At 35.5% G+C, this 27,528-nt stretch overlaps 1 protein-coding gene across 1 annotated transcript; it reads right to left on the bottom strand.

The window, feature by feature from the left end:
* Positions 1–1,725: 1,725 nt before the first annotated feature.
* On the bottom strand, positions 1,726–27,528 carry LOC120624296 (potassium voltage-gated channel subfamily H member 8-like). Its single transcript, XM_039890757.1, has 14 exons — positions 27,282–27,528; positions 22,374–22,511; positions 19,234–19,490; positions 18,875–19,109; positions 17,361–17,524; positions 16,509–16,725; positions 13,187–13,366; positions 10,532–10,731; positions 6,628–6,877; positions 5,626–5,741; positions 4,644–4,927; positions 3,835–4,033; positions 3,161–3,307; positions 1,726–2,641 (listed from the first exon to the last, which is right to left on the bottom strand). The coding sequence occupies exons 1-14, from the start codon at positions 27,526–27,528 to the stop codon at positions 2,165–2,167; spliced, it is 3,111 nt and encodes a 1,036-aa protein (XP_039746691.1). The 3' UTR covers positions 1,726–2,164.

Raw genomic sequence — 27,528 nt, 5'->3', positions numbered from 1 at the left:
TACGTTTGTCGAAACATACACAAAAAGAGTTTATTTAGCTGAATAAAGATTAATACCACATGAAAAGCTAAATTAAAAATCCTGTGCAATTTATTCACACACGGCGGAAGCGTAACTTCTTAAAAGCCTACGGTAGATTGAGGTGGATGTAGAGTATCAGAACTATTAGGATAAATGTAATGTTTATTATTTAGTTTCCATGGTAACAAGAATAGGAAAAAAAATTTATAATGTTTTCTATCTCACTCTGTACCATATATTTATGTGTTTGTTTCTTTACCTAGATAATATTCGGTTTCCTTGGTAACTTAAATAGGAAAAATAAGTTAATTAAACGAAAGCGACGTTGCATGTTTGCGCATGCAACGTCACAAAGCGAAAACGTAACGAGGTCAATCAACAGTAGATGTTACTCCTCACATTTTTCTTATATATGAAATAGATTCTTAAGGAGTAAACTCCAAAAATCACACACGCTCACACGCACAAAATTACACGTGCTCAAATGTACTTATTGGTAGTAGAACTTTTTATTACAGCGTCCGGGGAAGTACCTACTCTGCATTTTGTGGGACGTGTTCCTGCGTAATGTTGCTCTGTGTATAGGAGATGTTTTTTTTAATTACCACCGGTCGGCCATCTGCTTGGTCCTTCTATTTTATTAAAATAAAAATAAAACAAAAAATTGATTTTATGTCGTTACAATAAGCTAGGATTGAATTTTTTAGGTTTGCTTGACGTTTACAACTAACCGTTGGGTAATTATAGTTACTATCAATTCTCCGAATCGAATATAAGTGGCACTGTATAAAGGAGATGTCCAAGTAGGTTCGCCCTTACCAAATTACCTAGAATAATTATTGCAGGATATATTTTTTTAATATGCTGATATCCAGGGCCTAGTTCGCTATGATATTCAAATCGACTGACTTTTGAATGACTACAATTTGAGTCGTCAAACTCAACAATCTCTTTATAAAAACGTGTCACATTTGGCGTCAAGAGTACGCTACAGTAAAGCGGCTGGCAAGAAACTTGGCATCCTCAATAAGGTCAAGCGGTACTTCACGCCTGTTTCAGATCAGCTTCTTACTTTGTACCAAGCTGAGGTTCGATCGTGCATGGGAGACTGCTCCCATTTTTGGGATGTCTCTGCTAAGTTGCACCTTAAGGATTTACATCCGTACGTGGTTGATATAACAAGGACGAGTACGAAACGCTTTGCATCTTCGTTTCTGATGCGCATCGCAAGGATTCCTTCCAGCTTCCATTTTCCCCAGGACCTACAACTACATTATGAGTACCTTCAAATCAAGACTGAATAGGCATCTTCTAGGCAAGCGCACTCCACCACCACCACCAGTTACCATCACATGTGATTGCAGACAAGCGCTCGTTTATAAACATAAAAAAAGAAAAAAAAAGTATACAGTGACTATATACACGGTGACTTTTTTTGTAGCAGCTATAACAGTGGCACAGATAATTTGTGGACGTTGAATCGTCTAACTATTCTTTAAAAAAAAAAAATAATATATAAATATGACTTCTTTTTCTTCTTCTCCTGTGGTCACTTTGTTTTTGTCTTCAATTTCTTAACGCCCTTTTAGCGCTAGAAGTGTTGTGTTTTTATACGAGTATTCAAGGAACTAAGAATAGAAAGACTGAAAACACCATTTCTTATAGGTATACACCACCACTCGTATGTTACGTATGCCGCTAATGGGGAGAAAATGTATTATTTGTCTATGGACAACATATTATGGTAATAAAATAGAGATCAGTGAATAACTATCACATAGGTCTTAATTTGACGGTTTATCGTTTAATACGCTAGTTGAAAATGAAAACGAACGAGTTTGGACATCTATAAAGAATCAGCTCTGCTCTCTTATTTTCTACAATTCATGACTAGATAAATTAATAAATAACTAATGCTAAATAATGAAGTCATTTTACATAAATAGTTTGATATGTACATTTGTTAATATGCATTTGAAGTTACACAACTACCATTTCGTTGATAAAGCAACACGCTTTTTAACGGCTATTTTATATTTGGGATAAGCGATCAGATGAGTGCCCCCTTGATTTCGAAGTAACATTAATAACACAGAGTCCACTTGAAACTATTGACTAATGAGCAGATTGGAATTATGATCACTTAACTGTTTATATTATTTTTAAGACTGTAAGTACTGGGATGCGAAGTCTTTGATGGTAGCAATCGTTCAGTCACATCATAAAGATCACTGGCAGAGTATCTATTTCTCTTTAAACTTGCACTTTTGTCTTTTTCTAATAACCTTTTAACTTCTGGCTGTAGATCAAGATCCTTAGCACTTCCACTGGGACTTCTCGTGTGTTGTTCAGGTTTGTCGCTGGCTGAACTCGACGGGGTTTGGCTTCCGTTTTCAGATTCAGCGATCTGCTCTAAAACACTTGGCCTGCGACTTCTTGGATCGTAGTATTCGACAGTTGGTTGTATTACTGGTGCCAAATTGGCCATCGGGTCTATACCCAGAAGGAGCATCACAGTGGCTGGGTGCTCCATTATGTACTGGGTAACACTGTGCAGGAATGGTTCAGTTTGCGTGCTTCGATTTATTTTCGGTCGATCAGGACTAAACGGCCGCTCTTGCTGCAGGAATACCAAGAAATTGTTATGAGCACTAAAATAAATGTAACCATCACAAGAGTCGTTATGTTTAAGTAGGTCATTACTTTACGTTAAGATTAGCACTTTGCCAGTTTGTTTAAATTTAAATTAGTACGAAGATAGTCTACCTACCTATACTTTACAACTGGGATTCTTAAAAGATAAAAGAAAGGTAATACGTCCTATCTTCGTTAATGTTTTGTGATTACCATTGAACTTAAAATACCTACTATACCTACTGTCTTGACTTTTCTTGGTCTACTAAAATTATCTCATAATGTATTGTCATAAACCTTAAATAAACAGGTAGTTTTGCATATTGGTAATTTAAGTATGTTATCTATTTGGGTCAGTTTCTTGTACATACGCTGATTTGTTTTGATTTATATGTGAACTTTTAGAGCATCGGATACGATACGAAAGTACTAAAGTGAAGTATTTTTATCAATATACGTAGCTTCGAAGTATTAACAGTTGGAAAGATTGTTTGCAATAAATTACCTGATCCCAGCAAAAAACATCCGGAGGATGACTGCAACTACGCGCCAATTGGTTCGGTGGGGAGTTCCACTGCAGATTGGGATTTGAATGAGCTGCATGCCAGACTGGACCCGTCATTTCTTGTAAAGCTTGAATTGCGTTACGAACCTGTGAAAAAGGTTGAGGTAGATATTCATTCGACGACAACGCTTTTACAGCAACGCTTTTGCAGCGGTTGTGGCCTTATTTATATTTCTGCAAAGCTTGTGGAAAGCAATTGGCAAAGAAAATCTGTAAACACGCTTTTATCTCAGACTCATCTTCACTTACGCAAACAATAATGTGAATAAGTGAAACCAATTTTATCAACACGAAAGAGTGGGAAATGGAAAGTTGTACTAAAAGTTTTCGATCGAAGGTTTTGGGTTAGATTGATAATTAAATTCGGGCGCAACCATCAAGTAGAATTGGTAGTTAAGCATTATAAAGCATTGATTAAAAATAAATCTATTTAGTTCATTCTTGGCAGAGCGTTTATTTCAGCTCTTCTAATCTCTATCCTTCGCGAGAATTTCGAGTGCAGTCAATAACAAATAACAAGTGACAAATTTGATGGGATAAGTCCATATTTTTTGGGACCAACTTCTAGACCCGTGTCTTCTACACACAGAAGTTATACAGCAAAAAATACTTGCCTCTATACTAAGAGCAGCGACATCATGATGTAGGCTGGATACTTGTGTGTCGAGCCTGTCCACTGACGAGCGTGTGTTGTACATTTCTAAATTAAGGCCTTCCAAAGAATCAGCTCGAGTTATCTTAGGTGTTGCCACGGAGCGTTGCCTCTCTATTCTCTCTCGTAATTCTCTATGCGTTAGACGCTGAGCATCTGGCCTAAAATAATTAATGATGCTAATTCGGCTATACACAAATCGATGAACTAAACACTTAACTCTCTGTGGGACATAAAAGTAAGAGATTTACCTACAAGTTCATACAATTTCCCCGTTATAGGTCAGAGTCGCAGAAATTTCTACTTACTAAAACTATTTGTATACTTATATTTTTTAATATTCATCACCCACCTTTATTGTAACCACTGCTGGAAACAGGTTACAAGACTTCTCTCTCAAATGGGCAAAATTTTACTCATGGAAAATTACACATACGCGTATGGAGTCACGGGAAACATCTATTGTCTACATTGTATAAAACAAAGTCAGTCGCCGCGTTTGTCTGCTAATCCGCTAAGCTCCACACCACCCAATGGATTTGAATGCAGCTTTCGCATCAAAATCCGTTGCGTGATCCACAATTGCCTCGGTACGATAATTTTTCACTGATGTGATTAAGTTATTTTGTAAGTAGAAAATGAAATATTTTGCAACCAAAATATATCGCCAACAAAAATTAATTTACGTATCGTCAGTCCTTTTTTCTATTATCTTCCGGGTCTCTAGATTATTATAATTAAATAAAAATATGATAAAAACATTCCTCCTACCTAAACTTTGTATGCCTTGGACTGTTACTAGATAATAAAGGCTTTTTCGGTGATAGAGCATGCTCCTCGGCAGCATTTTCGTCGTCTTCTGAAATAGACGGTAGCGTCAACGACGGGTGTCCATTCCCATCGGATTCCTGTTCAGCCTCGTAACCCTCTCTTAAGTTGTACGTGAGATCGTGATGTATATCGTGAATAAACACTTGTTGATACTCGGGATACAGCCTCAGCGCTTCAGCTAGTCCAATCATATTTATACATTTTAAATCACAGTACGTTAGAGCCTGCAAAGGGACAGAATATGATTAAGGGATTTCTTTGAAGCCGGGAAAAGGAAAGCTTTATTCACTTTTTTGTATGGCAAAAGACGGCAACATACAAAATATTGATTACAAAATTTGTATTAATATACAAAAATGTAATCAAAGCAATTTTAAAACTATGATTAATAAATACGGCAAAAACCATTAGCGATATAAGGTATGTCCAGCCGTTTTTCAAAGTATCTATTTTCCCACAATATTAAAGCCACTATCTTAAGTAATTTATAAAAGACACATCACCGGCTAATCTTACGAAATATTGTCTGTTGTTGAAGCGTCAACACTATTCGAAGCATTTCCGATTAGTTGAGCTCGAATACAACAAACTTATGGTTGATATCATAATCGTAGGGATTACCTTTAATCCTCCAAGTATATTTTAATTGTAGCGCGGAAAAATGGACTCCCTTCTAAGACATTTCAAATCTGCAGCACTCACACAAAATACAGACCAATTTATACGAGAAGGATATTCTTTTTCTGAAGTATCTAGTAAGTAAAACGTGCTTAAAATGCTGACGGAATTATCTCTTTGAACAGCCAGGCTTATGAATACTCATTGGAACGAGAAGATTTTTATAATATAAAGTTTTTAAAAATATTACTCGTATTTCTTATTAAAATATTTCTACTAGTTGAAAAGTAATAAGTTTACGCACCTTTACATCGCTGCTCGATTTCACAACTACGTCAGGGTTGTTTTGCTGCGATGAGCCAGTTCCATTGTGGACTTGTAAGTGGGCATTCATATCACATCCCACCAAATCCCCTTTCCCTGTAGGCAAGCATTTTATATCATCATCATCTTTATCGACCCACTACTGGCACACAACAGGGTACACTTGAAATGAGAAGGATTTAGGCCGCAGTCCTTCACGCAGGCCAAGTTAAGATTGGTAGACTGCACACGCCTTTAAGGAAATGTCCTTAAAGGCGTGTGCAGTCTAGTGTGCGTATGGAAGAACGCTTAGACGTGCAAGTTTCTTCACATTATTTTCGTTCACCGTTAAAGTATGTGATACTTAATTTCTTAAAACAAACATAACTACGAGATGCGTGCCAAGGTTCGAACTTGGGAACCAAGCCAACCGAATGTAAAGCCGCCCAAGTTCAAACCACTAGGCTATCACCGATTAAATTACCACGCATTTTATATCATCATCATCATCATATCAACATATCACCGGCCCACTACAGGGCACGGGTCTCCTCCTACAATGAGAAGAGGTTAAGGCCGTAGTCCACCAAGCTGGCCTAGTGCGGATTGGTGGACTTCACGCACCTTTGAGTACTTTATGGAGAACCGTCCCGTCAGATGTGCAGGATTCCTCACGATGTTTTCCTTCACCATTGAAGCAAATGATATTTTATCTGCTTAAAACGCACATAAAGAAAAGTTAGAGGTGCGTGCTGGGATTCGAACTCGCTCCCCCCGAAAGTGCTACAAGCTACTAACTAAGTCGAAGTCCTACCCACTGGTCTATCAGCGCTTCCGGTTTTTTTATTAATTTATAATTAGGTAATTAATAAACTTGATAATACCTTACTTGTAGAATACTTTCCTTGATGGGCGCTTATAACTGTTAATGTTTATCTGAGGACTATATAATAGCTTGGGGTAGTTGAGTAAAATGAAACGAACCTTAAATAATATAACTTACCAAGAATAGCGACTACCATATCGTTTTGCATAACCTCCATGGAACCGTTGCATATATAATGAATGTAAGTAAGCGCATCTCCTTTGTGGACAAGGTACTCCCCCGGGGCGCAAAAATTGTTACGGATATGCAGTGATAGTAGCTTGAGGCAACCTTGGGAAGCTGTCTCGAATATTGGAAGAGATAATATCTCCCGGTGCAAGTGTAACGAAACATCCCCTCTGAGCTCTTCCGGAAATTCTTTGAGAGTCTGCAATTACATGAAGCACTTTAATACCATAGTTCCATTTAACTAAGTATAAAGAAGTTACGACCACACCAGAACATGAAATAACGTTAATTATACATTTAAAATTTATAAAACCCCCGGCACTAAATCATGTCCTTTCAATAAAGTAAACTCTATTTTACGAGTCAAGCCCTAACATTTGATACCAATACTGAGGGAGTTGTGACAAAGTATTTACTTAATTCGCAATTTGGTGGCGGCGGCCATCTTTGACTGTTTTTTATCATTATAAGAACACTCCCGACTTATTCACCCTGCTAAACTAAAACAAAATCAAAATCGGTTCATCCGTTTGGAAGTTACGGTGTCACAGACACTCCGTAGTTTTTGCGTAGGGGGATAGAAAGAAAATTACATACACGAATGTCATAACCCGGTTATTTGGTATTTGTAGCTCCCAGCGACATATACGTATGGGTCACGGACATATTACCCGAAATTAAAGGACTTTCCAACTCGCTTTTGAATTTTCAATGGTTGAGGGCAACTCGCGCTATTTGATTCATACATTATTGTAATAATTGTTCCTTTTCAAAATTAGACTCATAATTAGCTTGCAGTCTAAAATGCTAGCGGGCTAACTTTTTAAGGGTTACCATTTAGGATTCGTCGTCTATGTGACACGATTCAAACACTGTCTCTGAGGCATTTTCTTCTGTACAGACCAATTCGTGGACGAAAATTTCGTCCACACCTGCTACAGTAAAAACTGACGACCACTGACGCAATATCGACACTGATCCGCCTCTTCGCTCTCCTCAGTGCAAGAACATCAAATCGTGGATTAAACCCATACTTCGGTATAAACGCGGCATCGTAATACGCTAAACCGCTTGCCAACACGTCTCTGTCGATGTCAATAGATTGGTTGCCACGACCGGAGCCTCCCCTCAGACCAAACTAGAGAAAGTTCAGAATTTCATAAATTCCAAATTGGGATCCGGGGATCGAACCCGGTACCTCCCACTTATACGGGGCCAGGAAAGTGGAAAGATTTAAAATTGGAATGCATTACCAGTAGAGCTTACAGATAAAAAACTCAGCACATCTATACTAAAATATAAATTGAAAGACAATATTAAAAAAAATATATATATATATATTATTCCGTACATGAATAACTTGCAAACAGTTAAGAAACGAGCATCGGACATAAAATAAAACTATAATAAAATTGACATCTTATATATTTATCCGCTAAAATACTTTAATTACTATTATTTATTGTTATTACTAATACTTAAATTAATAACGTAATTACATTTTTGCTTTAACTTTTATTACATTTGTTCTATCAGATTAATTACCGTCCAGGCTATTAGTTAATTGGTTAAAAGAAGTTGTGAGCGTATAGCGGACTATTATTTAGCGTCATTCCAAGCCATTAAATTCAGATGAGGTAGAGTGAGATTTTTGCTGAATAACGGCGTGACGAATATTTATTTTGCATGTATAAATTGATTGAAGTAATTATTAAATTGAGTGTTGTGACCTAGTTTACTAGCTGCAGCTGAGTAGGTATATATATATATTTTACTAACTGTTGCCCGCGACTTCGTCTGCGTTTGATTTTGTTTTTGATGTGGCATTAAATTTAGTTGTAGATCTAAAAAATTAAAGTACCTATGTAGTATCGTTAATCCTTAAATGAGGTGTTTGCCGCTGTCCGCTGAGGAGTTCTGTCCTCTATCTCCAACCACAGTTTGTGAAAAATTAAACACATACTATAACCTCAGTAGTACAAAAATAATTATTTAAATCGGTTATAATTTGTCGGAGTTATGGTGTAAAATCGTCAAACACTCATCCCACCCTCCCAAAGGAACCAAGCTTAATGTCGGGATAAAAAGTATCCTATATTACTTCTAATACTTCCAAGAATATATGTACAAAGTTTCATGGGGATCGGTTTAGTAGTTTTTGCGTGAAAGCGTAACAAACAAACTTAAATTGACATTTATAATATTAGTAGGGAGGGATTTTTAAACTACAATTTGGGCCTTGACCGCAATTTCACCTGGTGGTGAGTGTTGATGCAGTTTAAGATGGTGCAGGCTAACCTGTTAGGGGTATGGCAGTTATATTCAATGGTACCTACCCGTAATCGGATTCTACGCGAAGTCGTACCGGAACGCTAAAATGGCTTGGTGGTACATCTTTGGCGTTAAGGTCGTAACTAGCCACGGCCGAAGCCTCCCAAAAGACCAGACCAGAGGATATTTAGAAATTATAAATTTCTTATTGCTGTTCCTTTCTGCGCCAGGAATGTGGTCAAAAAGTAAGTTTTGTTTTTGTAGACAGTTTGAAGCCTTGTTTTATTAGTTAAGTTCCGATAGCGTATCGGTCTTCGAAGGGCATATTGTTACAAGAAAGCCTTATCAATTTAAAGTTCTGAGTAGCAATATTGGCGTCCGTTGGCGTCGATTGCTTTAACGAATTCCGGATGTCAGATATCAGTTACGCCGTCTGGTAAGCTGTCATAACCGTAAATTATTAACTAAACACGGGTTTAATGCTGTGGAAAGTTATTTGTAATTCAATTGGAACTCACGAAATTTATTTATCCATTCGTAAAGTGGATTCGTTATTTCACAGCATTTTAAATGTTTAAAAAAACTTCAGAGCAGGAACGGTTTTTGTACATGGATTTGTAGGTCCCGGGACCCAGATCACTACTTTAGTGAGCTGTAAAAGTATAGGTACCCAAATAATGCTATAACCAAGAATAATTATTTTCGGAAACGCTGATAATTTATATTTAGTGTCATCAATCTACGAGTACCATGCTGCTTCAATACGACTCAAAGTACTCCCCAGGACACCTACCCTAACTCTATTGTGGTACCGAAAACTTCTAGACACAAAAACCCAGAATATGACAATTTAAAATATATGGGCACAATGGCCCAACCTGGGAATCGATCTGGAATTATTATACTTTTATTACTTATTAAATGTGTACGTATATGATGTAAGTACATTTTTATTTAATTTATTATTTAAATTTTATTTTGTGTCCTAACCCTTCTTCTTAATTTCGTGTACTTTCATAGCTAGCCTGATAGAGATCGCTTTTAAGCGATAAGACCGCCTATTGTATCTACCTTTCTTTCTTAAAATTGTTTTTCTTATTACTTTGTCTTTGGTCTACAATATAGTGTATTTGATTGGAACAAAGGACGTCGTGTTCCACGCTACCATACTAACCACTATATTAACGATCTAGAACAAACTGTTATCGTATTGTATCGAGAAATACTGTGGCGTTCACTTTGCACATACATTATAAAAACATTTGACTAAGTGAAGAGTTTTTACATGATCACACCTGAGTAATTTTTATCGCGGTCGAAACTAATCTTAGTAATCACGTCATTGATGTTAAGAATGTAAGGTCATTGATCTCAGAAAAGGTAAGATTTTCTGTCCATAACATCTATCAAGCATTATGTACGTCGAGAGTTTCAATAGCTTCTAGAGCTGCAACGAATTTGTAGGCAGTTTGTGAGGTAAAATTTATACCGCGACCTTAAATACCACACTCGTGAGATCAATAACTATTTATTCCAGTTCAATGATCGTTATGGAAGCTAGCGCGAAACCTGAATTACATACCTCGTGGATATCAATGCCATGGTTGAGTGACCACATCGTTTGGAAGTAATCTTGCATGCGCTGTTTCAGTTCTTTTGGTACTTGGTTGATCGTGAGGAAGTCTTTGAGATCCCGCCATTTGGTTTGGTACATCGACCGACGGGAGTACATCCTTTGTATGATAGCTGTTACGTTACCGAAGACTACAGCGTGCATTAACGCTGTAAAAAAGTGGTAAATATTTTATTACCAGGTGTTTAATCTGTTGTTAATAGAGGTCTTAACTAAATGTTACAGTAATTTCGTAATGTAAGTAAATAATTGAACATGATGTGTGCCATATATTTTATTGTACTGATTACACGGCTGTACAAAAAAATTTTGTTCTTCGTTTTATAAATTTTAATTATTTGAAAAAAAAATTAGAAATACCGCGCGATCAACCGGTTTTTCAAGTTCAGACCGTGCTTCTAGATGATACTCGAGTTGTGCTAAATATTTATTTGAATTGAATTTATTAAAGATGAAACATCTTTAATAAATTTAAAAACCACAGATTTTAAAAAATATTGTTTAATCGGTCACCTAAATCCAAAAACATATAGGTATATATATTTTTCCTCTAATAACGAACTACAGAATCGAAATTTCATACTTCAAAGTCGCGTCGTACATTTTGATGACCCGTGTTAGCATTTTAACGAGTGTGCTGAAAATTCTCATTTAAATTTAAAAAATATATTTGATTCACGACAGCAGTTGGTATTTTGATGTAAACACGGGTGCATTTTCGACACACTATACTTCAGATTTGCATGAGACATGGACTATTCAAATATACCTCCAGGAAGTCTTAGTCGTTATCATAAACTAAATTGTCAAGAATAAAAATAGTCCTTCGCTTTACACTGTTAAATTACTTTTGAAAAGGGCAGCATTACTTCAGACCTGGAAATTAAGTTTAATTCAGTGATTTATGTTAAAATAATTAGCACCAATGCCTACTTATAAATTCGTTTACATAGCGTGAGCGTGATATACCTACCTAGTGTGAGTTTTGGTGACTTATATCCAGGTCAACAAAGGTCATCCCCATGGATTTTGACTGTTGAAAACTGGCAAAATGCACAAGAGTGATAACAAACAAAACACTTTATAATTTAAAGTGTTCGTGTTCATTCAAATTATGTACGACTTTGAATTTCGCTAGAGCGAAAAACCAGCAAACGCCGCCGAGCTACGTCAATCTCAATTCCTAAAGTAAGCTAGGTACTTATAATATATCTAATTTCTTATTACATTTAGAAATTTTCTTAAGGTATTTTATTTTGATTTGAAACTTTACCCGACCCCCTTAGGCAAAAATGTCACTATGTAGGTATATTTTTTTATAATCATACCAATCCATATGGTATTCTTACAAAAATTGGCCAGAATTTTTATTTTGAATAGGTACAAACAACACAGTACGAAGGTACCTAATTCTGGCCGTTGCAAAACAGTACCGGTATAATATAAAATACCTAATAAGTAAATAAAATTTAAATATATAGGAAAAAGAAAATACGTTCCTAAATGTAGGCACATCAAATACTACCGAAGCTTAGTTATGTACTCGTACGTACCCATACCTTAACGTTATTCGAGTTTGATAGACGGACATTTTGATTGGCGTAACGTGAGCTTTTACTCCTGAACCATTTTATTGTAAAATAATGGACAGTATTTTGCGATCTGACATACTTTTTCCAAATATCTTTTTGTATCGGACGATGTAACAAATGTACGGTTTATTTTGAGGCAACATCCAAAATAAGCGGAGGTTTTCAATTCCGTGCATTTATCTTTGTATATTTGCACCGATTTGAAAAATTGCTATATGTGATGTTATCAAAGCTTTATTGAGGAGTGAAATTGATTAAGCTGATTGCAGAGATTTATTATGTAGGTAAACTTTGTCCAGTAACCAGATATAACTCTTTGGGTATCCAAAGTATTTGTCTGGTGCGTGTGATAAATAACGACCGTCTCAAGAAAGCTTGATGTGTTATAGAATCCACAGCTAGTTGTCCTAGGCTCATTATAATTTAACGGCTGATTGGGGCAGTGGGCAGTGACTCTGTTTTCTGAGTCCAAGGCCGTGGGTTAGATTTCTACAACTGAAAAATGTTTGAGTGAAGAACCTGGATGTTTTTCAGTGCCTGGGTGTTTATCTATAAGTATTTGTGTATATTATTTATGAATATTAATTAGTTATCTTATCCGTAACACTACGCTACTACGCTTACTTCGGGGCTAGCTAACCATGTGTGTGTATTGTCGTAATATATATTTATTATATAATAAATATATATTTTTATTCATATATAACTGTGTGAAAAATGTTGTAATCTTTTAGATATATATTTTTTAAGTAGGTACCTAGTTAAAAACATATTAACATAAATCAAATGTTTTCTATTAATATTTACATATAATGAACCAAGCAGATATTAGTGGTGCCAATTAACTTCCTTATAGTAACATAACCTCTTTTGTCACTAAACAATTAAAAAAAAACATCTCACGTTGGAAGACTTATGATAAGGTTGAATTCATTTTGTGTGTCATTCAGTCTGATTCGCTTTCGTGAAAGTTATATAAAACTCGAAATGATATAAAGTAGTAGTTTCTAACCTCCAATCAACATCGTGAGTATGCTGAAAATTTTCTCAGGCAAAGTGTTTGCTGAAACGTTTCCAAAGCCAACACTGGTGAGCGAAGAGCAAGTAAAGTAGAGTGCCGTTACATAGCTCTCACTGTGTGATATGTTTCCGATCGGCACTTTCAACCGCTCCGCTAGATTATTGATCCAACCTGAATGGAAAAATTTACTTTAATTATGAAATATTATAATAGTTGTTAAAAATTTAGTTAATAATCAAGTGATTTCGGGCTACAAAATAAAACTTATATACGATAAACTTACAGAAATAATGGATTATAATTTTAGATCACCGTTTTTAAATAAGATCAAGGACTTATCTTCTGAGAAACATTAAAGTGACAGTAAACAGTTCGGCATTATGCCCGTTTTCACTAAACTAAGTTGCGTAAATCGAATGCCTAATCATTTAGGCGATGTCTATAGAAAAAAAAAACGTTTTACCAACTCTACTTTTTGGTGATAAATTAAGGTATGTCTTCGAGTCTCCTTAGATTAGGCGTTATTTATTGAAGCATTGTCTTGGTAGTCGTTAGTGAAAACGGACTTAAGAATGATCTATAAAGTGGGCTTCGACTTAAGTACCTCAGACTTAAGAAACAATTAAAACCAGATAAAATAATGTGTCCACTTTGAATCTGTCTTCTTCGTACTATAAATCTAACACTTACTTTAGCTAAGCATAGTCAAAATAAGCACGCTATAGATCTCAACCTAAGTCTATAGAATATATTTGACCAAGAATTAAGAAACAGTAAAAACACGTTTATCAAAATTATATGTCACATTAAAATCATAGTTAACTTCGGTGAAGTATATAAAAGTACGCTAAGTGATATTTTATATAATGCACTTTAAGAATGCTCTGACTCAAGATACAGTTAAAACGCGACATAATTATGTGCCTGACTTACACCTGTCTTGTTTTACCGCAAACTTGACTGAGCAAAGTCAAAGTACTCTACAGATCTCAGCCGTAGTTGTCCTATTATCAAACATACGCTTTTGATTGGTTAAAATCATTATTAGACACATCAATATTGTATAACAGTCCACTGCTGGACAAAAGACCTCTCGTAACGGGAGGGTTTACACATAATCACCCCGCTGGGCAGAGGGTTGGTGATCGCAGTAGCAGCGCGTTCTCCTTTAAATTTCCTAAGTCGCCTCGTACGACGACCGATGGAAGAGGGGTGGTGACAACTATATACTGATCTGACACCACACGGCATTATTATAAGAAACACTATAATATAATGGAAAAACGAGTAAGTAAATTTTATTCTGTAAGTACTAGCTGCAGCCCGCGGTGTGAACCGAGGTCAATAAGTCGTTAGGGTGCTTTGTGAAACGTGAAGGAAGGACAATATTGGTGAAAAAATACGAATATATCTGTAAGCCACTCTTGGGAAATTAATGTTTTTACGGGGCCAAAAGTAGTGTATGTTACTATCCGTCCTTTTAACGATCTCTTTGTCAAAAACCAAGTCGACTGGTTGCTTAGTTAGGGCAAGGAAGGGCAATCAAACAAACAAACGCGCTTTCGCGTTTATAATATAAGTATGGATGGCATTGAATTCATAACTACAAATAGGCAACGGCTTTTATGATTTGAATTAAGTCTTTCCTGACAGTAACTAGGGCTCTGGAACAATTTTTTTTTTGTTAAACTGCACGTTAGCCCTTGACTATCGTCCCGCCTGATGGTAATGCTATCTAAGATGTTAAGAAGTACACGGGTAAAAGCTTGTAATATTAATATAAGTAGATTTAGATTTAGTGATTTATCACAATTCCACTTGATTCGGTTACAGCGAAGGTTGCATTATTTATTCAGGGGTCACTTTAAAACGTAAACTTTCCTAATCAGCTTAAAGATAGGAGTACAATATGATACAGGTAAGATGGTAATTAGGAGTTCGATATAAACGAATAATATTATTTACTACGAAATACTTGATGCAGCCGACCCTGGGTCAGCGTGAACCCGGCTAAATGAGGGAATTATGACAAGGGAGTTATCAGCAGATTCAGAGAGTAACTCTCAGAACATTTATCTATAAGTTGGACTATTTTTTTAAATTTGTGTTCTAAACCTACTACTCAAATACCTATACAGTTAAGATACAAACACATCAAAACGAGACAAACAAATGCGCCTGTCATAAACTAATCTCGTTTTAAAACAAAATTTTACTGTGTAAAATTAAAGTACATTATAGATATTAGCCTTCGTCATCATCATCTTCATCTTCATCATATCAACTTATTACCGGCCCACTACGGGGCACATGACTTGACCGACAATGAGAAGGGTTCAGGCTTCAGTCCACCACGCTGCTGGCCCAGTGCGGGTAGGTGGACTTCACACGCCTTTGAGAACATTATGGAAAACTCTCAGGCATGCAGGTTTTTGCACGATTTTTTCCTTCACCGTTGAAGCAAGTGATATTTCATTTGCTTAAAACGCACATAACTTAGAAAAGTAAGGTGCGAGCTGGGATTCGAAATCGACCCCCTTAAAGTGAAGACAAAGTCCTAACCATTAGTCTATTGACTACTTAGTGGTTTATACCTACATATAATATCTAATAACGTAGTCTAACACTTAAACGTGAGATAATTTTCTAAAGTCCGTGATCCTACAACCTTTACTTATAAGTCAGAGCGCTCTATTAAAATCCCACGGTTGGGGAAAAAGAGAGCTCAATGCTGCTCCAATGTTGGCTGCTCTCTGCTTGTTTTTTAGTGATAATAACTGGGAGAAATGGCATAACGTACTCTCTAAATCGCGAAGGTTCAGATCACCGAATTTCTAACTTCTGTACTGAGGTTTTCTTGATAGAAATCGAAAAATTTAGAAATATGTGTGTAACTAAAATAGGAGTTGTGTGTTGGTCATATTGCGGATTCGCAATCAAAAGTGAAAGATCGTCCTTGATGATTTGACAGTTGGCTTGCTTCCGGCGCATAGAGTAGTATTATTTGAAATACTTAGCTGTTTTATGTGAAATTAATAATACTGATTTAAGAGGGGTTACTTCCATCGCATAAAGAGGTATTATTTCAAAATGACAGTTTTGTATAGGAAAACTTGATGTTCCTAATAACAGAATTAATATTTTTGAAATGACACCCGATGTTATTAAAATAAGACTGATTTAAGCGCAGGTAGCGCAGTAAATCCTAATTAAAGACGAAACATTTTTATTTAAGCGCACGAGTATACAGATAAAAAATTGTAGATATAATATATCATAAATCAACAGGATCATGAAATGTGAAAACTCTTACCCAAGTCCCAACTTTCATTTCTGTGATAGTCAATCTCCTTCTCCGCTATTATGAACCATATACAAGCCAGCCAATGCGCAACCAGACTGAAGGACAACATCAAAAGGGTCAATATAAGAGCTGAATACTGCGAATATCTATCCATCTTCTGAAGCAGACGGGCCAGTCGTAATAACCGCGTCAACTTAACTAGGTGAACATTTCCATGGGTTGACTCCTGTAATAGTCATGTAAACACTATAGTAGATGCATTATAAATAAACATCATGCTGCTTTAAGCACCGTTAGCGTTTAAGCTGACACACGTCATAACATCTGGGGCAAAGTCCAACTGGGGCAATCCCCAGAATCAGTCAGGCTAACAGCTGTCAACGGGTACTTAGCTTATGGCTTAAGGACATTAGACGTGTCTAAAACAAGTGCGGCATACACCAACCAAAATAGCAATTATATAAAGTTAAATGTGTATATTAATAAATAATTATCAGTAAGCATAGGACTAGCAATCACGACTGTTCTAAAAAGGGGTGATATTTACTCTTACATAATTTTCACATCGGTGGGGTTTCTTAAATACAATTTCGCTCTCTTTAAAGTTAAGCTAAATTTCTTAAAAACAGCAACTAAACCGTCGTTGACAAACCCGTAGGGAAACAAAAACCTATTTAAAAGTTAACAATGTTTGAAACGTAACTCATAATATTAAATTGAAAAATGCCCAAGAGTTTTCGTTTAAATTTTTCCGCTTTTTTGTTTCTTGATTCGAAGGTACTATACTGTGGCGAAGTTAAAGCAATTAGGTATATTTTAAACAACTAGGTGGTTATATTAATTAGTCGGAACTGAACTTACCGTTCCGCTGTATACATCTGAAGCGTAAAGTAGGTCAAAAGGAAGGGCGGCCAAGAGATCCACTATAAACCAACTCCGGATATAATTAAGGGCTATTGCTTTAAAATCTGACACTACTTCTCCTTTCTTACTTACAAAAGTTGTCCGGAAATTGAGCAAAATATCTGTAAAAAAATACGCTGTCACAAGTCTTTACATTAAAGGAATATATAAACTCAAATCTTTCATGAAAAAAAATACATAAAATTGCCTTTATAAACTTAGTTTTAAATATTATACAAAGCTTAACATATAATGACGTTATTACCACCGTCAATTAGCTAACTGGATGCAAAACTTATGGTATATGTTAAAATTGACAAAAACAAGAAAAACCGACTTTTTGTAAAACTGAAGAGCAAGAAATAAATTTTTTGGACAACTTTATGTAGTCATATGCTTCCTACTTTTATTCCTTTTTATATAGTAGCAAGCAAAGTGCCAGTAATTTTCTACATTACACGCTTTTCAGTGGCTAGATTTGCAATTATTTTAGTTTTATGAATCAAATTTCAAGTTGTACAAAATATTTCTTTTCCTGATTTGGAGGAGGCAAGGAGCTCTCCCGCCACATGACCATCAGCAGCTTTATTATGACAAGCATAAATAGCTTACCATAATCGAAACTATATACATAATGGAATCGTAATCCGTGCCAAAATTATTATTATGTAGTTCCGATGGCCATTCGTGGTCTTCATCATCAGATTCAATTAAACAAATTGTGCTTTGCGATAGCAAATGCTCAAGTTACTTTATAAAATACCCAAAGACTATAATATTGGAAGAGTTCTCTCGATTCCTTCAGGATCCCTTTAACAGATCTTGACCTGATGAAAATGGGACCACATGGAAAGTATACCGTTTCAAAGAAAAAACAAATTTTTGAAATTTTATAAATTTAAAATGCATATAAAGATTTTCGGAACCGACGGAACCTGCGACTCTCTGGCAATCGCAGCCTGAGCACTTTCTCCAATTAAGCTACGGCTCTCCTACCGTCGATGCCGAAATAAGTATATGCCTTTTACATCAGTCTTATAGTGACTGTAGCGTCTTCTAGTAGGAAAAGTTGCAGTTTCGATCTACTTTTTCAAAGGTCCATATTACAATAAGACACGTTTGAAAAAAGAGATGAGACATTGCTTGTTTTATAATTTTTGAAATTGTTTTTAAATTACAGAAGAGTTCTGATGTAACAAACGTAAAACAAAAATACAACCAAATTGAGAATCTTCTCCTTTTTTGTAAGTCTTTTAAAAATGACATTAAGATCAGGTTGATTTCATAATTAAACATTTAGGTGCTTATATGTAAGCACCTAAATGTTATACATACCGTTACTGTTTCGTATCTCACGAGATATAATAGATAGAAACAGTAAACCATTGAAATGATGCAAAATACACTGATTTTGCTGTCAGAATACCGAAAATGTTCTAACTAAGCAGAGGAAGAAGAGAAGCATGTCATACCAATTATAAATAGAGCTTCTACAACGACGTCACTCGTCACACTAATTCTTGGGTGGCCCTCATCAACAAAACTGGCATTATAAGGAACCACAACAGCAACGTAAAATGTGGCTATAAGGATCAGCCAGTCCCAGAAGGTTTTAAAAACGCCATAATGTGATATAATAAACCTTGACTTTTTTATTGCCGACGTTTTGTATTCAGGCAGCGGAGGATCGGATGAGTGTAGAAGGTTCTAAAATGATAAATGCATGAAATTAATCAATTATATGCGATTAAAATTATGTAATAAAATATGATATAAAGAAATGTTTTATGAAATGTATACATTACAGTTGTTTATTGTGTTATTGGGTTACCTTACTAACATTGTTGAGTTTTAATTTACTCTTCGTCTTATCTGGCTTATAATGTCCTGAAAGCTGGTAAAGTACTGCCCGGGAGCGCCGTCTGCCCATGTTCGCGGGCGAGGGCGCTTCGGGATCAAGATTGCCATTCGGGTCTGGAAGTAGGCAACTAGATTCAGCTCGGAACCGGGCGCCCAAAAGTGCCGCTGCGGGTACAAATGGGGATAACGCTAGAGTGACCACACCAGCCGAAGGCCGCACCGCGGCTCCTGTACGCACAAACCACCCTGTTACTATTTAACTCGCGCCACTATGCCTCTCATACGCGATGCTTATAAACACATCAGTGAACCTTGAAAATTCGTGTAGTAGGTACTCATTTCCATTTGCGTAATTAAATATGAAATGATTAAACGAAGTTGAAACGGAGCGATCAAAGTGATTGCGATTCAATACAGCAATTGCGTTTGAAAAAAGCATAGCGTATGATAGCACTCGCGTTTTATTTACTAAATCAGTTACTAATGAAAAAGTATTACGTACAAGATTTCCATGGAGCGAGGAGGATTTTGACAGAGAAATGTTCAATGGTCATGCGGGGATAATCGTAATGAATGTTCGTGAAAAGAAATGCTTTCGGGTTCGCTCAATGAATAACGAAAATGTGTATTAAAAGGGAATGAAAATCTTGTACGAATATAATATTATGAAATATAAAATTGATGAAGTGACAACAAATACACTTGATGATGATTCAATATAACAAAATCATAGTGTCCATTCTGTTGTACAATGATATCTAAACTAAACTAAACATTGATTTTTTATAGTAGGTAATAGTTAACGGGCCAAGCAGACAGCCCATCCGATGGTAAGTGGATAACCATCGCCTATAAACAGAACAGCATTTCATGGGTTCTATCAACCTAAGGCATAGGTAGTAGGTACTTCCCCGGAAAAGCTCTGTCACAAAAAGCTTTTCAATACTAAAATTGTGCTAAGTATACTTTTCCATCGAGGCTGTGAAAAGAATATGAAAGACTATTTTTAGTCCTATCAATTTAGTTGAGTTTAGATATCTACAAACGAAATTGGCACCATTGCTTATAGAATTTATAGTTGAAATGCGATGGGTTAAGTGATTTGTTGTCGCTCACATTTTTTTTGCCATTGAAGCTCATACTAAGCGAAAGAATATTAAGAACAAAATAGTTAACTTTATTTCATTTTCTTTATCATTTGAAATAACGTATACTTTGTTAGATTATTTATTATGAAAATTAATTTAAAATATATTACAATTGCTAAAACTGCTTAACTATTGCCGAAATTATAAAACCTACCAACTAGTTATTTATAATAAGGTCAAAAATATGAAAGAGTCCTAAAAAGGGAGACAAAAACCCATTCAATGCCTACAAAAAATCATGCATCCAATTAATCTACTTTCCAATATACTAAAAATATTAAATATGTATGGGTGTGTAGCGTCTGTATGATATACTCCATTTTTTATTAACGGCCTCATAATGTAAACAGTTTAGTGAAAGGTTTGTTTTAAAAATAGCTTACAAACCAAGTGTATTAAAATAAATGTTTCTTTTTTTTTTAATATCTAATCAACTCATTACCGGCCCACTACAGAGCATGGGTCTCCTCCCACAATGAGAAGGGGTTAAGACCACGACGCGCGCGCCCGGTGCGGATTGTTGGAAGAAAATTATTAGTTATCTCTTCGAGTGATCTATTTAACATTTTCAAATGTAATTTATATTATATCATCGTATCGTATAAGAAGGGATTGTGCTATAAAGTTAAGCTATTATATTGTCTGCAATAATCCTCTACAAGATCCACTAAATACTGAAAGAATGGATTGTGTTCGAGGAATAATATAAGAGAGATTAATAATGAATGTTCTAGAAGCTGAACAGGTACCTACTACATATGTATTGCATAATATTAACGTATTTTTATATTCAAAAGAGTAAAATGACAGGGTGGTTTTCATATTAGATGCTCCTTAAATTACTATTGAACTTTAAAACACATTTTAAAGAATTTATTTCAATGTGCCCTTATTGCTTTTCATATAAATAATTAAAAAATAGTATTAATAGCAGTTTATTATTAGGTTTAAGCAACTTATAGTCAACGTAGTGATCATTATCAACTTTTCTGGGCGCAGGCCTCGTATCTCATAGGAAAAAATGCTACTTCATGACGGTTAGGCAGTCTTAACTGAGGGATAGGCAAGGATTTATCAACTTTTAATCATAATTACTGCACACGTAGCGCTCGAATGGGAGGTTAATAAAAAAAACATTCAAGAAGTTTTAAAATCGGTCTCTCACCAGCAGGGCTTCATTTTACCGGTTGAACCATTTTAGTGGTATCGGAATATGTTTACGTCATGATACAAAAACGTGACACAACACTTATTTAAACCGGTTAATTACTTTTAAAATGGTTTTAAAAAACAAGACCAAAACGCTAGCCCAAATACCTAAATGCGAAACTGGGTAAATGACCGGAACCGGTTCGAAAATTTTACCGGTTTCCAAGCCCTGGCTCCTAGGCTTACACGTTATATTTTTTACCTATTATCGTAATTAGGTAACACTATTTTACTATAAGTACGTAAGTTTACGGGAGTATGTATATAAATTCATAAAAATGTAAAACGTGGAGCAATTTTAATTAAAATCAGTGCAGTAACCGTATGCATAAAACTTGACTATGAAACAGCTTATTATATACACGTAACACAATGAAGAGAAAAGAGCAATGTGGGCTAAAACAACTTACAACAATTAACTACTTCTCGCTACATAAACTCGACTAGTTGAAATAACATTTAATATTCATCACTGAATAGAATTCATTCTAATAAACACTTCAAACTTTACCGTGCTATGATGCGCGTAACTCGCTACTGCGAACTGGGATCTATAGGAGCTATGCTGGTCGATCTTATGAAATCTATGGCTAGAGCGACGAGCTCAGTACACGTTATTACAACAAATATCTAATACAAACGAAAAAATATTCGTGAATGAGGACCATCCGAAGTGGGCTACAAAAGTTCTTAATTTGATTCAATTTACATTTTTCTTACAAAAAATTTAGCCTCGCCTTTTCGAAGCACTTACCGCTGTCGAACTCCTCATTAGTGTTCATGGCGGCCATCTTGGTGTTGGTGATATCCTTGAACGAGGCGAGGAACAAAACCACTTCTCGTTTTTCATTTTTAATTGGGACGATATCGAGCAGGCACCAGAACGGTGTACCTGTAAAAATTTAAATAATGTATCATATCTTATTGAGATTACTTCATCTATAACTGCCAACCCACAAACCAAATACCTCGGTGGTAGTGGTGAGTATGATCGAATGTAGATCACTGGGTCCTGGGTCCGATCCCCGGGTAGGCCAGTGAAGCGAGTGAAGTGAGTTTGGAAATGGGCGGTGATTCACCCCCATGCCTTGGAGAGCACGTAAAGCTGTTTGTCCTGCGCCTGATCTTTTTTCCGTTCACGTTGGATCTGCAACCTGCAGTCTGTTATCCTTTTGTTCTCCTTATCCCAAGGATATAGTGTTTATTTGTATACCGCTTCTGTCTGTGTTTTTTTTTTATTCTTCTTCTGTATTTTTTGTGTGCAAATAAAGAGTATAAATAAATAAATTTGCTGTTCCAACGGACCATGGGAGAGCGGAAGCAGACATACTAGTTACCTTGCCAAAGCCAACCCATATTCTTTATCGGTTTCTACGCGGCACCATACTTCAACGCTGATTCCCTTGATTGCAAATCCCACCGACAAAGCACGTCTTAGTCGGTGGTAACCCTCAGGTAACAGACCAGAGCAGAGAAAATTTATAAATTGCTAATTGCCCAGCTGGGGATCAAACTCGGGATCTCTATATAAGAACACCGCGCCCACCCACGTCGCGTAGAGAATCAAATAGTATTTATTTACTACATGTTGACTGCTGTTCGGCGCAGTGGGCGACCCTGCTCTCTGAGTCCAAGGCCGTTGGTTCGATTCCCACAACTGGAAAATGTGTGATGAACATGAATGTTTTTCAGTGGCCGGGTGTTTTTATGTATATTATAAGTATTTATGTAGGCAATATTCATTAAAATATTCATGAGTCATATTGGTAGGTACCCTTAACTCAAACTACGCTTACTTTGGGGCTAGGTGACGATGTTTGTATTGTCGTAGTATATTTATTTATTTTATTTCTGTTCTTTTCCAGTAATTAGTTTCAATGTTCATCATTTCGTTAGAACAAATCTTCTTAAATGAGTGGGGACCAGCAGCTGTGTTTGTAAAAGTTTAATTTGGACGAACGGAATCGTAAAGTTGTTATTGGTTTTTGTTTACGAATGCGATTCGAGTGAACTACACTCTCGTGGAAGCTTTAATGGAAACATTATTTGTACTTAGGTACACTGCTGATGGTTGCGCGTGCATACTACTTTTGTTATAGTAAATATTTACAATAGTAGGTATAATAGATAAACTTAAAAGCCTTTTTCTAATGTTTAATTTGCATGTCGACATGAGAAAAAAAAGTATTATTTATTAAATTCAAATGAAGTTGTTATCTATCTATCTATCTATATATATATATATATATAAAAGAGAAATTGTGTGGGTATGTTCCGTATAGGCTCCGAAACGGCTGGACCGATTTCAATGAAACTTTCAGGGAATCTCCGGATTGACCTGGCGAGTAATCCTGTAAAGTTTGGTGACGATTGGAGCACTCCTATTTTTGAACTGTCAAACGGTCAAATACAGCTTTTATTTACTATGATGATATTCTATTGTTGGGTGTACATGGGTGTAGATAATTATCTTCACCCGCTCAAGAAGGGAATAAAAGAGAATGAATACGGAGAGAAATAATATATTATGAGACCGCCACAAAATTACGGATTACATATTTTTTCAAAACTCAACAGTATAAATATCAAATGAATGGTCTCGACTTGTAGAATAATATACACTATGACAAAAATTCAAGATAGAGCCAGCACAAAAAAAAGGTTAGGTTTAAAGTTCAAAATCTTTAAAGTACCTACATATTTTTTCTTGCTGTATTGGCAATAACGACAGTTTTATCGAGTTTCCAACAAGTTAATTAATTAAAGCATCCAAAAGGGAAAATAGCTTCGACAAAATATTAAACATAGTTTATATGAAATGAAAAATGTTTACCATTCTTTTACGGGCTCTTTTCAGCAAACAGTTTGATGCTGCGCTAGGAAATTCTCAAACAACTTTGTAGGTACATGTTGCTGTGGTCGAGGTTAACCACATTTTTATCACCATTTTATTATTTTAGAAACTTGCTAGGAATTATGTCTATTAAGACACGAGTTGGAAATCAATACTATAAAAGTACTATAAATGTACTAAAAATAATAATTATTATTTCTGAATTTTCTCTGGTCTGGTGGGAGGCGTTTAGCCCCCTGCCATATTAGACTGCAACATCACTTACCATCAGGTGAGATTGCAGTCAAGGGCTAACTTGTAGTTGTATAAAAATATATATATATATTTAAAAAAAACCATATCGATTAAAAGTCACGAAGCGTAAATTTTTTACCATTGAAGAACAAGTTTAAAATTACCAAAACTTTTTCTGATTAACTTAATCAAATGTGTAATCTGTGTGCAGTGGCTTACAGTGACATAAATGCAAAAAAAATGTCCAGTATCCTATCCATTTTTTTAATGATTTCAATTAGTATCGAAGATGGAATGACGGAGGTCTAGGTTTCAAGAAGTCTATAAAATTGTGCTACCTACACAGAGCTTTCATTATCATGGTGACCCTATTTTACTGAGCCCGAGAGGAAACGTAACTTTTAATGAAACTAGAGAATATTTTTGCATACCTACATCGCAATTATATTTTTGATTAATTTTGTTTTAAATCTACATGTTTGATTTAAAATTATGATAAATTAATTTTTCCCATACAACATTTCACATCGGTTTCCCGTTGCTTAACTTCGAAAGGTTTCAGTTTTATATTAACTAGCCTTTGTCCTGCTTCAACTACTGGGCTATGAAATCCAAAAATAAGTTTTAAAATCAAACTGGTAATTTGAGAACATGTTCTGTTTTGGTCCCGATCCCCATTTTAATTTCAACGGAATTAGAAAAATATAATTTAAAAATATTTTAATCATAAATTTAAAAATATATTTAAAAATGTCGAAAAAAAACCGTGATATAATGAATTTCAGTACAGCATTCTATCATCCGTTTGGATGATAGAATGCTGTACTGAAATTTTAATGTTCGCAATAATCTAATTGTTTGAGATTCTCTTGTACGGGAATCAAATACATGGGAGTGGATATAAGATATACCTTAGGTAGGTATGTGATAGTAGCACTTATGAGATGATACTTTAAACAATGCCTTCGACCGAGAGCTCCTTACTTTCAAGCGTAGTGCTACAAACCTCAAGTCATACTTGACTATAAATTAGAAAGGAGGCAGGTGGGTGCCTCGATTTAATCTATTTCCTCTTTCATGACACACTACGGTACTTTATGCAAATGAATAACGCACTGTTAGTAATTTCTTTTGCATTTAGATAGCAGCTGAACGAAGTCTTTCTTTCAATAATAGGTTTGTTTTAAGAGCTTTAAATTGATCATTCGAGTCTATTGAAGATTTAAACAACATTATTAACACTAGCGACGTGTCCTAATTTATGTACAGCATATCTTGATAAACAGCGTTCAAAATATTGACGAATAAAATAATAGGCCGAGCGATCTGGGTCCATTGTATTATTTTTTCACTTGCTTGAACCTATGATTTCTTCAAAAGTATTTGTAACAATAATATACAATAAAGGACTGTTTTAATCTAAATTAAATACTATATAATAATACTAATATTGTCGTATTTAGTTGTATAAAAATCCATACTTAATAAAAGTAAATGGCGTCGCAAATAAGTAGTGCTGTTGTTCGAAATTCCACTTATCCACTTGCCAAACGTTATTAAAAATTAAATGTAATAAATAATCAAAATTCTTCTGTTTCTTAAGATCAAGAAGTACATATTAAAAAAATATATCATCAAAATAATTCCATGCTTCATTTGGAAAAAGAAATCTGGAAAATTTTCATTCACTTTAGGTGTGTTAGATAAAATGAAAAGAATAAGTAGGTGGGTATACATTCTCGTCTACCATCTCCACGGCCTACACAATAAACGAGCCTATTATTAAACTAAGCGTCCATTTATTTTCATGAAGGCAGTAATTTACCATCTTCATGAAAACGAAACTGTTTATTTTGGGCATCATTTACTGACTTTATTAATGTTAAATGGATGCGCGATGATACCAATGATTCAACCGATTTAATTTTTCGATAATAAAGACCAAATTATTGAGATTTTTAAAACGTCAAATTTTAAATGTTTATAAATTATTTGTACCATCGAAAATATTAAGTTACATACACCTAGTAGGTATGTACACTTAGAAACAAACTGCTTATTCAGCTAAAATCTGCAAGAACTAGAAAATCTGGTTTATGCCCCGAAACATGACCCTAGGGCCTTCTCGTATATGCATAACTATTAGCCTTATCCGCGATTGTTTCGGTTTTTAGACGTCCGACAGGAACCGTTTGTTTTCCCGGGCTAAAAAGTATTAGGTATACTTCTGTCCCTATGAAAAGCTATGTCAAGATAGATTTCACAGCTGCCGTATATAGGAAAAGAGTTCATTATTTAACACCTATCTAGGAAGACAAAAATGTATTCGAATTGCAAAATGTCTATCTATTATCTTTTGGCATCTATATTTTATGGAAGATAGCTATCTCTGCCAAATTTTGTCAAGGCTTTAGCCAGTGGTTAGGCAGACAGACGCATTTTTGATTTCACAATATGATTATGGGTTATGTAATTTTCAATAATTACCGTAGTTTCTAGAACGTTAACGATTATAGATTGTCAACACCTATTACCATCTTACCAAACGACTTTTTAAATATGAAGGAAACTTACCATTTTTCTTATAGAATATGAGCTCAAGCTTAAGCTCGTGTTTTGAGTCCAAGGCCGCGTCGATTTCATGGCGGTGCTCTTCTCTCGTGTCGGGTCCATGCAGGAACTTACACGCGCAGCCCTTCTGCATAATGTGTGCCCGGGCCCAGCCTGTCAGCTCGCAGAACCCATCCGAACAGTACACGATGGGGTACGATGGCACTTGCGCATTCCCCAACACGAAGTTGCTATCTGAAAATAAAATCAT

The sequence above is a fragment of the Pararge aegeria genome, chromosome 6, assembly GCF_905163445.1.
Source record: "Pararge aegeria chromosome 6, ilParAegt1.1, whole genome shotgun sequence".
Classification (NCBI taxonomy): Eukaryota; Metazoa; Arthropoda; class Insecta; order Lepidoptera; family Nymphalidae; genus Pararge; species Pararge aegeria.
The sequence above is the reverse complement of the archived record's forward strand: the minus strand, read 5'-3'. Positions and strand labels throughout refer to the sequence as shown.